General features: G+C 38.1%; 1 protein-coding gene across 7 annotated transcripts in view; it reads right to left on the bottom strand.

Annotated features, from left to right (window-relative positions):
* Positions 1-718: 718 nt before the first annotated feature.
* The window catches only part of PRELID2 (PRELI domain containing 2), an 80,115-nt gene continuing 65,870 nt past the window's right edge, over positions 719-14,963 (bottom strand). For 3 of the 7 annotated variants that reach the window (XM_025209543.1, XM_025209537.1, XM_025209540.1), the window contains exons 5-7: positions 13,097-13,202; positions 5,471-5,572; positions 719-5,054 (exon numbers count right to left, since the gene is read on the bottom strand). In XM_025209543.1, coding sequence (XP_025065328.1) covers positions 5,516-5,572; positions 13,097-13,202 — 163 coding nt within the window. In that variant the 3' untranslated portion in view covers positions 719-5,054; positions 5,471-5,515. The other 4 variants (XM_025209538.1, XR_003095125.1, XM_025209541.1 and 1 more) reach the window with 4 other exon arrangements.

Here is a 14,963-nt window from a genome sequence, read left to right as displayed (position 1 = left end):
AAAAACAAACCCAAAACCCAGTGAGTGGCATGGTATAGGTAGTGAAAGAATATCAAAGCACTAGTCTCCAACTTCATGAGGCGATTTGAAACAGGAAAGAGCTTTGGGTTATGAGAAATTATTCAATAATTTCCCTTCTAAGGAGCAGTCTTTACATGCAAGGGAAAAAAAAAAACTTCAGTCTACTAAAGAATTGCATGTAATGTTGGGCATTAGGGCTCCTTTCATTTCATAAGTGTTTATCATTCAATGTTCAAAGTAAAGATAAAAGTTCAGCTAACTAGCAAAGTAAGACCAAATCAGATTAATTTCAGTGTGCTGTGCCAATATTAGACATACAATAGTCCTTAAAGGAGTGTCTTACAGTGGTTGCAGATTTTATATCACAAAACATATGGATCCAGATTTTCCATTGCTGTTAATCTGCACAGCTTTATTAATTTAAATAATGGTATGCAGATTTAAACTAGCTAAGAATGACACACAGCTCACATCTGTAAACATGCCTGCCTGTTTGACTTCAGGTAAGGATAGCTGTGAACATTAGTATTTGTACAAATAAATCCACATGCTCTTATGGGCAGAATTGCTCCCCAGAACATTTACATTAATTCTATTTCGATGGAACTGGAAACTACAAAGTTTATACTTGCATTTTACATATGCACAAGCCATTTAGTTTGAATCTGTAAAAATGACAGCACGCAGACCAGACATAGGAGTTCTCGTAATTTTATTTTATGACAACTGCAATATAATGATGGGTACTATTTTGAGGATGTACAGAGGTGTGATGATACTTGCCAATGTAGTCAGCTCTCACATTTTATATTTTTCTTCACGGTCAAGCAGTTTTTGCGCAGTTATATAGTGTAAGTACAATGGTATTGGAATACATTAAATATTCACAGTGTAATATTTTGTATACAAAACAACGCTGTGTATCCAACAGTTCACATACATTTACATACATAATATATAAGAAATTCAGCATCTTCTCCCATCATATGTGGAAAACTGCTAGTCAAAATGAATGACCTAAATCACTGTTCCACCTTCAAATTTTTCTTTCACATGCTACAGTAGCAGTTGGTGTATCTAATAAATATACAAAATTGATTGCTAATGCTGCCATAAACAATTAGCTATCTGAAATGTACTAATGAGTGCATTAGCCAAAGGACTGATACTGCTCTGTTAAATTAACTAATTTTCATCTTATCATGACAAAGCTCATAAACACAATATAGTTAAGACAAATTATATACTTCATTTTGAAATAAAATTTGCCCTTCTTTACCCTCATGGTCTCTCCAGTTGCTGAGAGAGAGCTTATGTTAGATGTAAGGCTCTTCCTGTTGTTCCAATTTTTAAAAAAATATTGTAAACAAAAAATGGTTCAAGTAATTTATTACCATGTATTAAACCCACCCCCTAGAGCATTAAAGCAATCCATAAAAGAACACTAAATTTAGGATTGTAAAACAAATGATAAAAAATACATAAAAGTCATGCTTAACAAAAGGGATTTTTGAAAGCTGCCTTGAAGCACAGACCTAATCTAGACTGACGGAAAGTTCCACAGAAAAATATATAAATTAAGCAAATGATTTTGCTCTAGATATATTGGTCCTGAGTACAAAATATTCAATTTTTAAAGGTTTCACTGGATTGTGAATGTAGCACCTTTTAGAGAGACTAACATTAGGCAAATAGAGGAAACATGACTTCATGGGCCCTTATAACCAAGGTTTTCAAAACCTATGAGTCTGATTCAAACCCTACTGAAGTCAATGGAGCTATTTCCTTAGTCAGACCCTGGGTGCATAAAATTAGGTTCCCCGACTTCTATGGAAGCCAATGGGTGCTCAGCACTTTTGCAAATCCTCCTACTTTAGAGCCCTAAAATGGATTTAAGCATCCTAAATTTAATCATTGTGACAAACTTTCATAAAGAAGCTACATATTTATTCACCACTCTTCGCCATAGTATTTCTAAGCGCCCAATCTCCTCAGTTACGAATTTACATTTGAATATTAACAGAGAAACTGCCAAAGGCCACTGGCACATGTTCATTTAAAGGTGTCAGGGAATCTGCTCCTCAATTCCAACAATCATGCCTCCTGCCATGCCATGTGTATGTACCAGGAGGCGCAATTTTGAGATCAGAGATCATCAGATCACAATTATGCCCTTTCTCCTTGGCAGTGCAGGGGGAGCACAGGATCACATTGAAAGCCAGGTGACTGGAGCCTGGCAGGACCCAGTGCAATCAGCTTACTGTTGGCCCAGACCCTAAGACTGCACTGCAACCAGTTTGAAACCCCAGTGCAATCCCAGAACTGGAACTAATAATCAGCCAATTGTCAGCACCAGCCCCAGGGCAGCACCACAGTTGGTCTGAGACTCTGGTGCAGTCCCAAAGCCAGGAGCAACAATAAACCATTTGTTCAATTTAATACACCATACAAACCATCCTTAAATGTAGAACATTTTTATGGCATCTTAAATCTATAACTGGGTGCACATGTAGCAACATTGCCATTTATGTCACAATTAACACGGTGTTGCATAAATGTAATGTGTAGATAGGCCCAAAGAAGGGAGCAAAGTGGTATCTCTGAAACATATTAGATTTAATTTTATTATTATTTAGGGTCCCCCCACACTCCAATCAGTTAGCTGGATCCCATGTACTTTTCCTATTTGAATCTCTACAGTATTTATAAAGTTATATTTCTAACAAAAGCTGTTACCATAATCAGGCTAATATTATATACAGGGTTATCATCTCAAAGGACAAAGAGTGCAAGGAGGGGAAAAAGCTGAGCTTCCCTCCACAAACTGACTCGGTAATAGTGAATGGGCTGATGAGGTAAAGTAACCACATAAATGTTCTTGGTCTCTTTCTCCCTGCTTTTCCTGGGGAGAGTCATCCTCTAAGATTTTTTTTTTTGTCTATTGTATCTAAATTATTCATTCACAACCCAATCTACTAAAAACTGTGTAATAAAGCCAAAATATGTCCTAGTTAGGATTAACAGGCTCTGTGAAAAATATAAACAATAGGAAACAAAAATAAAGCACATTATTCCAAATGTAAGAATCAATTAAAGTTTACAGTGATGGACATGTCAAAGAAAACATCACCATTGCTTTCAAATACATGAACATGCTTTCTTACACTTACTTGTTTGCCCTTTTACTCACCCTCTTCAACCTGAAGTGCATGCCATGTCATGCCTTTAGTGTAATGAACTATAAGATTTTTGTCATGTAAAAATATTGAATATATGAATTGCAAAATCAGGATCAGCTTTTCAGAAGGATGCATTCGCTTTTTAAATTGTTTGCAAGTGTTTGCTTCTGTTTGTATGCCTGATAGCTGATCAAGTCCTTTTTAGCTCTATTACCTCACACTGGAGAAGATTTTTCTTCACAAAAGTTTTACACACCCTATGGGTAAACATAATGAATAACAGCAAATCAACTATTTTCCTAATCAAGGAAATATACTGCTAATTGATCAGCCAGTTAAAAATGTGCTCCATATCTACCTGTCTTTGAGCTGTTCCAGTAACAACTTAGTAGAGTAAGTCCTGCCTATCTGTTCTTCACGGATAGTAAAGATCCTAACATTTTACATAATGTAGGAGTAATATTGTACCCATGAAGGTCCAGAGATTAGGCAAGAACTTCTTAGGGTGATGTCTTTTTATTGGACCAACTATATAGCTGGGATAAAATTAGACAAGCTTTCAAATGCAAGACCAGCACAATTGGTCCAATAAAAGATATCACCCTAAGAAATCCTTAACTCTTGCATTTTACAAAGCAGCATTATCTGCCAAAATTTCTCCTCTCCAAGGAGAGACGAGCCCATGCTCAGATGCTAGCATTTTGTACCATTTTATACTTCCTAAATTGTGGAGAAAGGCATTACTTGGCATGACAAATTCTGACACAAAGTTACCTGCATCTTGAATGGAAGTTTTAACCAAAATTGTTCTACTGAAATGCATGTACCCCTGTCCATAAGATCTCACTCCTTCTTTAAGGACTTTACTCAGAGACCTTCTAATCCCGTTAGTTTCCCTCTTCTCCTATCAGAAGGCAACAAAAAGAGAACATCTGCCAGAACAGAGACATTTATATCTGTAGAACATCCTTCCAAATGAATCCTACCACACTGGCACAGGTATGTAACTTGGATGTTTCTATCAAAATGATGAGCACTAAAATCCTGATGTTGACATTTCATTGTCATCATTAGTTTTCTTTTCACTGAAGTGATGGTTACAAACAGGTATAGTCACACCTATCTCCAAGCTACCTGTTTTGCTCTCCCTATGGACTTGGCAGAAAAACTTTGTACTGGTTCACATTCAAAGGAATATTTGCATAATTCAATGGGCTGCATACATAACTTCTGAAGGAAGCTTTAATCTTTTTTTTTTCTTCCAAGTTCTGCAGGTCTCACGAGGTCCCTTCCAGCCCTAAACTTCTGCAAATACGTTGGAAATATTAAATCTGTACAGCATGGCAGTTCTTTAACATGCATTCCCCTTTTGGCCAGATTACTGAAGATCATCCTTTCTGTAGAAGACATGGCTAACTACCTCTCTCCTTGCTGTAGAGAAGAATTTCTGCCCCTAAGAATTAAGATTCAAACCAAACAGTCCGCAAGCATTTTTCATACCTTTTTTGATAAGACTCAGGGCAGCTGGTTTAACAGAAGATCTCTTCATTGCATATATAGCTTTTTGGGTTTTTTCTTGCCACATGTTCTCTTTTAGTGGCTGGACATAACAGGATAAATCCATGATACTATTTACAAAATTACAACCATAAAGTCCCTTTAAATAGCATAATTCCTTAAGTCTTCCCAAAAGGACTTATAGATAATGGACATCTTCTCTTCAAGCTGTGCATCTGAAATCTTCCCTTTCCTCAATTAAAATGGTGCAAATAAAGTTTGAATAACTTCTGTAGAAACTGTGATAGCAATAAAGAAATATTGCTCTGGTGAAACTTAAGACAGACACTTTTCCTCCTGTAAAAGCACAGAAAACAGCTTTTAGAAGAACATTTATTAGGAGGTAATCAATAGCCATTTGCTCTCATTCTGAAACTGCTTTAAGAGTTGGCCAAATCTTGCATCTATGGACAATCCTTGAAGAGATTGCTTTTCTGCAAGTAATAGTGATCTTCAGACAAAGTGAACATCTCATTTTATTAAGCCTATCAAGTTCATGATATAGATAAGTTAGGGAAAAAAGATAGCATACAAAGCAATCTTCAACAACCTGATATTAAAGAACTCTGGTATTATCAAGCCTAACAAAGTAGCTGTTCAGTATTCTTCCTGAAAACTGTACTAACGATATTTCATAATATGAAAATATACATATGTATACACACTTGCATGTAGAAACATGAATATATTAATGAAGAAATAGTTTATATTACCTTTTTTTTTTTTTTTTAAATCGATGACATACATATTGTTCATTATTACGAAAATGGGCACCCATATTGTTCCTGTAGAAGTGTCTCCATTATTTTAATTCCCTGTAAAGAACACATAGGAGTAACAACTTTGCATAAAGCTGAAATATTGCACAAATTTAAAAAGAAATGACAGCATGCAAGCACACTACACGTTCAGATTATCCTGGCAACATGAAGTTAGTCACATCTTTAAAAGTACAATCTCCTACTCCATTATAATATGACATTAACTGTAGTTATGTACTGAATCTACAGGAATGCTGTTATACTGCTGGATGTGCATGACAGGTATAAAATGAGAAGGAGGAGTTATACGGTATTTTAAACATAGCATTCTATCCTAATTGGGGACAGTAAAGTGTAGAGGAGCGTTTATCACGGGGGATGTAGATTCTCTTACCAGCTTTATTACTGGATTGCTTGGACAAGGCACTTCACTTCTCTGTGTCTCAGTTCACTCATATTGGAAAGGGGGATATTAATAACACACACCATTTTTGTAAAGCAACAGAAAATGCCAGAATGAAAAGAGCTATACAAGAGCCAGGTATGCTTAAATTTTTATAATGAAACAAAAGGATCAATGAACAAGCACTAATCAAAAATGAAGTTATGACTTACAACACGACTACAAGGATTTCTTCAGAAATAGCCTGCAAAGGAAGTGATACTGTGGGTACAGATGCATGTATATTTGGGGCTGTTTCAAAAGGGGAGCTGCTGATCAAGCAGCGGCCGTTATGTTCTAACACTTGCATGTAGACAACCTGGGAGAGATTTAGCAAAACTGAACCAATTTTAACCTTGAGGAAGGAATGTTAATGCTGGATCTGTTTAGCTACATACCTAGTGCATTAGTGCCACAGTGCACCTCCACATTGAGAAAACATGTCCCATGTGCTTTAGTTCAAAGCAGACCGCCTCCATTTTCTCAGCGCAGAGGCATGCTGAGCCGTCGATTCATGTGCTCCCAGTGCAGCACCAGGCACTTTTAATTAGTGCAGCTCACTGATTAAAAGCGCCTGGCGCTGTATCAGTAGCACATGTAAAAATGCCCTGCTTGTTGAGATGTGGTCTAATCTCCAGGACTGGAAAGGCCTTTAGGACGCATTCATTTACTCCAACTTCTATTAATACTAATCCAGCACTCTGGGTACCACTGACAAACTTGTACAAACAAAGTGACTCAGATTAAGTTACACATCTCTGGGAAAAAGAGAAATAAGTTACCTTCCCTATGCAATCCGTAAGACACCAGCAAATAGTTCTACTTTCCTTCCATTTGTTCTCAGGCAAAGGAAGAAAGACAGGCCTTAGAGTGCACCCTGTAAGGGCAAACAACTGTCGGCATTAGTGCTGACCTAGTTAGTTAGCCAATGCATGGGGGGGGGGAGGATAACAACATTTTAACACCCTAATGGACAACAGCCTACCAGACCATCTCTTAAGTACTCCAATTGCCAATGATACCCTAGTGCCTCACCAGTTAATGTATTTATCTTCCAAGCACCCCACAAAGTAGAGCATGCTATTATATTTTTTCATGTGATTTTCATAATGCTATTATCTTTTTTATGGGAACTGACATGCTGAAAGACACTGGCTGCATCTTCACTAGGGGAAAAAAGGTGTTCATATAAGCAAAGAAAAATAGGGCTGGAAGGAACCTCAGAAGGCCTCTAATCCATTCCTCAAAAGTTAACTTGAACGAAGTAACTTGAGGTGAAGTCCTGTAAAGACTAGGCAGGTTCATTCCCCTTCTCTTTCCAAAGACAAGCTTAAGTAATTTGCCCAAGATCACATAAAGGAAGTCTGTGGCCAAGCAGTTATCAATGTGTATGAACTCTGAATTATAACATTAAATTGATTAAAAAGACTATTCAGCATTGTTTCATTTTGAAATTATTTTTCAGGACCAAATTTACACATTAAAAAGTTTAAAAGAATACCCCAAAATGCATTCCATTGAGGACTGAATAAAGTGTTTTGACTCGAAATGCTTTTTAGGTGTTTCAAATTCAGTGCAAAAGACTGATTCCATTTTGTTTGGGTCTGACCCAAAGCTAAATTCTTCTCAATTTTGGGGCCATTTTTTGGTCCAGGCAATGGACTAAAGAAAAAAAAAATATCTGCACAGCTGTAATCTTTGCTAGAATATGTTCACATCCTATGGGTGATATTCTGAAGTTAAAGGGCAATTTTGCCATGGTCTTCCACGAGACCCTGTATGTTCTTCTGCTCAACAAGCTAACAAAATGCTTGTTCAATTGGAGTCACTGAAAATAAAAAGCAACACTTAGTTTAAAAAAAATAATTTAAGACTACTTTTCACAGCTCTTCATAAAAATCAGATGAGATTTTATGTATATTATACATGTATATATTAGTTCATTTTCTGTGACTACTCTTTCTATAAGAGGCAATAACTGGCTAACTTAGCCCATCAGTTTAAATTAAGCATGCCACCATTTACAGAATAGAGCACTAATTGACATAAACGAAGACTCAGAGGTTTGCCTTGGGAATTTAAAAATGTTATTTATTGAATCAATTATGTTCCCAGTGTGACAGCTGCTTTTTCTTTTCTCCTCCTTATAGTACTGCAGTCTTTTAGGCAAAGTTGTTGGAGAGGGGAAGAGTGAAATCTATTAAATGAATAAAAATACTAAAGGGCAGGTACAAGTCATTACAGGGTATCTTTTCAGTGGGGAATGACTAAATCAAAGACTAATCAATATATTCCTTTCAACTAAAGTTCAAACACTTAAATCTCAGCCACAGGAGATCAAGCTTAAAGGGGCTAAATTTATACTACTTAAAGTGCAATGATGCACTTGAAATGAAGAACAAACATCGCCTACCCATTAAACTGTCCACCTTATAGATACAGCTTAAAAGCTTTTCTGACTGACAAGCTATAGAACAGTTTCATTTTTTCCCCCAAAAAATAGAGATCCTTTTTTCTACTGTAATAAAACTAAATCCTACTGTACTAGTCTGAAAAATCTCCAAAAGTAGCATTCACAAATGTACAGAAGTTGTATACATTCCAAATTCAACTTTATGGATGATCTATATTCTAACCACAAATGTTTCACTGCAAAAATGTTGTATGTTCATCAAGTATCAAAGTTTATTAAGCATCAAGGAGAAGACAAGTGCAGATAAAGACCATTTAAAAAAAAATAAGGGAAGCCTGATGAATGTTAGTCTACAGGAACCCCAACACCATACAATATATCATGACAGGGAACCTAAATTGACACCCTGGATTGTAAGCTTCCAGCTAATCTAGCTACTTGGAACAGAGGGCATGTATTATGGTTGTAGAGCACCATGTACATCTAATGAAGTACATAAATATTAAATGAGAGATTAAGTGGTGCACGAAAGAATTTTACCTTAAGTGGAAACCACGTGTTTGATTCGCTCAGAAAGAAGCATTTTTTAATGCAAAATTCATTCCCACTGTCAATAGAAAAACCTATAACCTAGCTGGGTTTTTTCTGTTAACCAGCTTAGCATACTGTACAGTCTCTGAAAGAAGCATCGTAATATCTGTCATATTTTTTGAAACCATAACATAAAACATTTGTGAGGTTAAACAAATATTTAGTTATGATTTACATTTCAAGCACTGTAATTTTGTCATTTAAGATTCACTATAACAATGTTCTTCATATTTCCATCCTATTACTTTTCTATTTGGCCTACACTTCAAAAATTAATCAATATACTATAAGAAGATAATAATAAAAAATGGTAACATTTTAGAGACACTGGATGAAGCTTGAATCAAGGCAACAAGAAAAACAAAGCTGCTAAAGTTCATCATTTTATTAAATAGCCTTGAAATACTTTACTTGGCAACACAAATGGCAGATTGCTGATCATCTGCAGAGGAAATTATATACAATGAACCTATAAACCAATTAGATCACTTTTTTGAAGTATGGTAAAAAACAAGCTGACATATTGGTCACCATTTCCCCTCAAGGTAGTAAGCATCTTTCAGCTGCTGTCTCGGCACAATATTTAATAAGTCTCTCCTCCAGTTTTTGATGTCAGCCAGAAGGTGTCCTCAATAGATGCCAGAACATGTTGTTTTGATATTTGAGATTCATTGGACATATTTGCCCAGACTTCTGAATTATTCATACAGAAAGCCATATCAACATAAGCATAAATGCACAAAATCTACAGGATATTTTTAGCAGAGGAAAACTCTTTACATTTTTTAGTTTCTACACTGACTTTACATATCTATATTCATGTGTCACAACATCAAATAGATACACTTTCAATAAAAAGATTTTGGACCCAACTCTCCATTGACCCACACTTGTGTTGATGCTGTAAGGATTCCTTGTATTCCACAAGACTGCTCTTACTTATACTCTGATTAGCCCTGGACAGCCAAGAATAATTTCCATTCCTCCTCCTTTCCCCAACATACACCTAACATTAAAAGGAGCTATTCTGTCAGCTCTATGTTAACTATGGAACACTGTTCTTCAAAGAGGTATTCCCTGGGGATCTTTGCACCTGCCCTGGGAACCTTTTACGCTATCTGCGTGATAAGGGAAACTCAGGACAGTAGAAAACCAGGCCAGCACCTCTCTGTGTTTAACGCTGAAATTAGCTTTCAAGTTTAAGACCAGTTTTCAAGCTCCAACTCATACATTCTACAAACTAAAATCAATACCTAAGTAACTTCACAGCTTCTCCCCCATCTTCAGGTACAATATTTGTTCAGCGTGTGAATTAAATCAAAAAAATTCAGAGCTATGTCAAGCCATAGATTTCACTGGCATTCGTTTTTTGTATTTTAAAAACACGGTTTTATAGAAGTTAGTGGGATTGTATCTCAATAGTGAAATATACTGAGAGAGTCAAATCACCTTTTTCTTCTATAATGCTCTCTGAATAGAAGTACCTTTATTTTATTACTATAGGAACAGCGATATTTAATGCTGATTGTGTGTGAATACAGAAGTTTGAGTGTAGTCAATTCACAGTATAAATATTAATGTAGCATTTTCTTCTGATCCTACCTGAAATCTATCTCCTACTCCTTTCCCGCCTTCTCCAGGCTCACTGCTGCCTTTCACCCCCTTCCCATAAGCCTTATCTTACTAAAAACAGAAGTGGGTTTATAAGGGGACTGGTGGCTAAAGACAAAGAGTGGGGCATAGTTGGGTTTGTTGTTCTATAGTTCTGCTGATTACAAGCGCTAGAAATATCAGATGTAAAGAGAAAAAGTGCTTTTTCTGAATACCATATACCAATTTATACATATACATATACAAATCAACATCTCAAGATGGTTTAATAGATATGAATGGATTGTTTCATAATTTCTTCTCCAATACAGAAAAAGGCAATTCATTAAAGAATAAAAGGACTATCCTTATTAATGATTTCAAGATTCTGTCTTTAGGATTAACTGAATCATCAGTGGATGAAATCTGAACAGTGGATACTTCTATAAGAATAACTCTTCAGCTCAGCACTGGCTTTGGGAATATAGTCAACCCCCAGTATGGAAACCTTCAAAATATTAGAGTGGTCCTTTAGGGCCCCTCAACACATGACGGTAAAAGGTGTGATGGGATCTAATATGCAATCCGCACAATTGCCATACTACATGTGCCAACTCAATCCTAGGCTCCCCCTGTACCAGCAAGAAACAAGCTCCCACAGCTGGGAGCTGATGGGGCTCCCAGCCATAGGGGTGCACCATGCACCCCTTCAGCTGGAAGCCCTGTCAGCTGGGAGCTATCAAGCTCAGGAGTGCATGTGAGCCCACACAGCTGGGAGCACCAATTAATTGACAGGGCTCCCAGCCACAGAGGCCCCTGGCCACACATTCAATTAATGGCATGATAGGAAGCAGCTAAATATGTGGAATAACTTTGTAGCTTATTCCTCTTTTTATCACACCAGTTATTGATTAATTAATCACACCTTAAGTCTAACATGTACACAGGGCCATATTCAATCTGTGTTTTTTAGAACAGTGGTTTTCAACCTGGGGTCCACAGATTCAATAGCAAAATATTGACAAAAGATTGAATAGCAAAATTGATTGAATAGCAAAAGATTGATTCAATAGCAAAATATTGACAAAATATTGACAAAAGATCCCATTGACATCTAGGGGTTTTTATACATGTGCTGTGGGAGTGGGAGGCACTGTAATTAGAGCAGCTCTGAGAGCATCTCTAATTAAAGTGCCCACAGCGTCTCATGCATCAGCAAGCACCACGCTGAAAAATGGCGGTAAGGGCGCTTTGACTAAAGCTCGTTGAATAAGCTCTAGTTAAAGCGCCCCACTGCCATTTTTCAGTGCAGGGACACTAATACACAAGATGCTGGAGTCTGCTGGAGTGCGGTAAATACCATGCTTCAGCAGACTCGATTAATCATTAGAATTACAGCGCATCAGAGCAGCCTCGCTGCACACGTATAGGCACCCAAGGGGACCAGGAATAGGCTAACACTGACCATTTTTGAAAATCCCACTCTGAAAAAAATCACTTGTAGCCATCAATGAATAGAGACTCCTTGGATAGCCCAGCTCTTCGAGATCTTTTGACAGACAGGTTAGTTCTGGTAGAGAAGTAAAGCACAGTAAAAGATAACCCAGAACTCCAGGTCAGTTACATTCTTGTGCCATGTACAATTCATGTCTTTCCCCTATGACAAAAATGCACCATAATCATTCACCTGCTTCTGCCTGTGCACATCATAAAAATGAAATGCGTGTCACACAAATTGTGCATTTCTCAGTGAAAAGGCTTCCTTTCCAGTGTTCTCTTTACTTTCCTTTAGCTCAAAAAGATCTGCAGTATATATGGAATAAGCTGGACCTCACCATTGTTTCTTCTACTCACAGCTTTCTAAACTGTAAGAGCTCAACATAATGCAATTTCATGGTGAACAATTACATGAGATTTTATTGTTAAACCCAAATTATCAATACAACATGGCTTTCTAATACTAAAGATACCTGCATACTAATTTCTTTGAGGTGCACTACTGGATAGCAGAGTAGCTTTTATCCTGTTATAATTTTTTACTGATAAAACAGAATTACTGATCTGTATAAAATCATTACAAGGAGACTGGTCAGTCTTATTATCAAATTGCTGAAAACATCCAACATCACTGAGAAAAAAAAGTCTGACAAAATACAACTTCATATTCATTAAGTACTTCTTGGTATCTGGATGTAGAGGTGCTTGAGAACTACACTGCATTATTATTGTTACAGTATATTAACTGATACAATGAAATATTAGCTGGAAAACGTGTTTCAATGCCTAGAGGAAGTCAGAGATAACAATGAATTATGAAAATTGATCTGGCATGGTTTATGCTTTAAAATACAGTGCGAAAATTACCATTACATGTTGAAACTGTATCCTATTTCTTGTTTTATTTATTGTTCTCCATTACAGGAATAAGCCAATGTAATCTTTTAAAGGGGGGTATGGAAGCCAAGTGTAAATTCCAACCCTATTTTAAAACTCCAACTGGATTTAAAACGTAATTGCAGGAACAAATAATAAACAAACCTACCTTCTTCACACCTTGATTGAGAAATGCTTGAGCAAAAGCTTCCAATACGCAGTTGAGCAACCCAGCCCCTGTAATGGATATTCTGCCCTTCTGTATGAACTCTGTCCTAAGAAACAGGAAAGTAACACCATTTTAATTCTCTTTCTAATACATGGACAACAACGTCCATGATATGATAAAAGGCATTTAATAAAAATTACAGAACCTCATTCTGGTATCAATATTTGCTGTTAGATTCAGAAGAGTGGGCTGAAGTGGGTATACCTGTTAGATGGATGCAGAGCAACTTGGTCCTTCTCCAACAGGAGGAGGCATGTTTATAATACTTCTCCTCAGTCAAAATGTTAGTAATCTCAAAGTTTAGTGATTTAAAATTATTAATTCATATTTTTAAATTATTTAATTGCCAATGTTGTTATTGTTTCAACAGTAGTAATGGGGAAATGTCTAATTTTGTGACTCAGAATGGAGCAGGAATCTTAACCCACTATATGTGACTATCCTCCTTAGGGCCAAGTTAACAACCGTACGCTGCTGGCAGATGTTAAGGCAATCACGTAACTGGAGTTTGAGGAATTTTATGCCCCATCCCCAAAATCACGTTTTCTGCCATGCCACATGTGCATGGCAAGTCATGCAGTTTTGGGGATGAAGCATAGAAGTCCACAAACCCTAACTGTGCAATTGCCAATGGCCAGCATCTGGGGAACTCCACATCAGAAGTCTACAGATCGTCCCCCACATGGGCAGAATTCCTGCCTTGCCCTCCATCCCACCCGCAAGTAGTAACACAAAGTAGTTTGAACCTACACATGCAGCTGCGGAGTGGGGAGCCTCTAAGATGTTGTTTCCATGGGCCCTTCCACGGGTGCAATTTGCACTCCCAGCTGTATGCCCACTTTTTAAAGGTGCAAGGTGCCATTAGCACACAATCAAGGGTCCTCTCCCCAGTGTCAGGCTCCTGGTACCCTGTACTTTTAAAAAGTGGGTGTGCAGCTGGGAGCCAGGCATCTGTGGAGGCAGCTTCTGGACAGGAGGGAGCACCCCAACATCAACCTCAAAGTACTGCCTCATTTTCCTCCAGGAAACTGGCAAGGTCACCATAGATTTCATAGACATCAGGGCTGGAAGGGACCTCGGAAGATCATCGAGTCCAGCCCCCCGCCCAAAGGGCAGGAAGTCAGCTGGGGTCATAGGATCCCAGCAAGATAAGCATCTAGTTTCATCTTGAAGGTGTTCAATGAAGGCGCTTGAACCACCTCCGGTGGCAGGCTGTTCCAGACCTTGGGGACTCGGACAGTAAAGAAATTCTTCCTTATGTCCAGCCTGAAATGATCTTGAAGTAGTTTGTGACCATTCGACCTCGTCATCCCTTGGGGCGCTGTGGTGAACAAACGTTCCCCCAGATGCTGGTGGTCACCCCTGATAAACTTGTAGGTGGCCATCAGATCACCCCTGAGCCTGCGCTTTTTCAGGCTAAAGAGCCCCAGGGCTCTCAGCCTGTCATCGTAGGGTCTGCTTCCCTGACCTCTGATCATGCGCGTGGCTCTTCTCTGGACTCTCTCATGCTTCTCCACATCCTTTTTGAATTGTGGAGCCCAAAACTGGACACAGTACTCCAGCTGCGGCCTCACTAAGGCCGAGTACAGGGGGAGAATGACGTCCCGGGATTTGCTTGAGAAGCATCTATGGATGCAAGACAGTGTTTTGGTTGCTTTACTAGCCGCCGCATCGCATTGCAGGCTCATGTTCATCTCGTGGTCAATGATGACCCCCAAGTCTCTTTCTTCCATAGTGCTAGCCAACATAGCTGGGCTATGATGCTCGCCAGCTCCTTGAGTACCCTGGGGTGAAGATTGTCAGGGCC

This window comes from Alligator sinensis, unplaced genomic scaffold (assembly GCF_000455745.1).
Source record: "Alligator sinensis unplaced genomic scaffold, ASM45574v1 scaffold135_1, whole genome shotgun sequence".
Classification (NCBI taxonomy): Eukaryota; Metazoa; Chordata; order Crocodylia; family Alligatoridae; genus Alligator; species Alligator sinensis.
The sequence above is the reverse complement of the archived record's forward strand: the minus strand, read 5'-3'. Positions and strand labels throughout refer to the sequence as shown.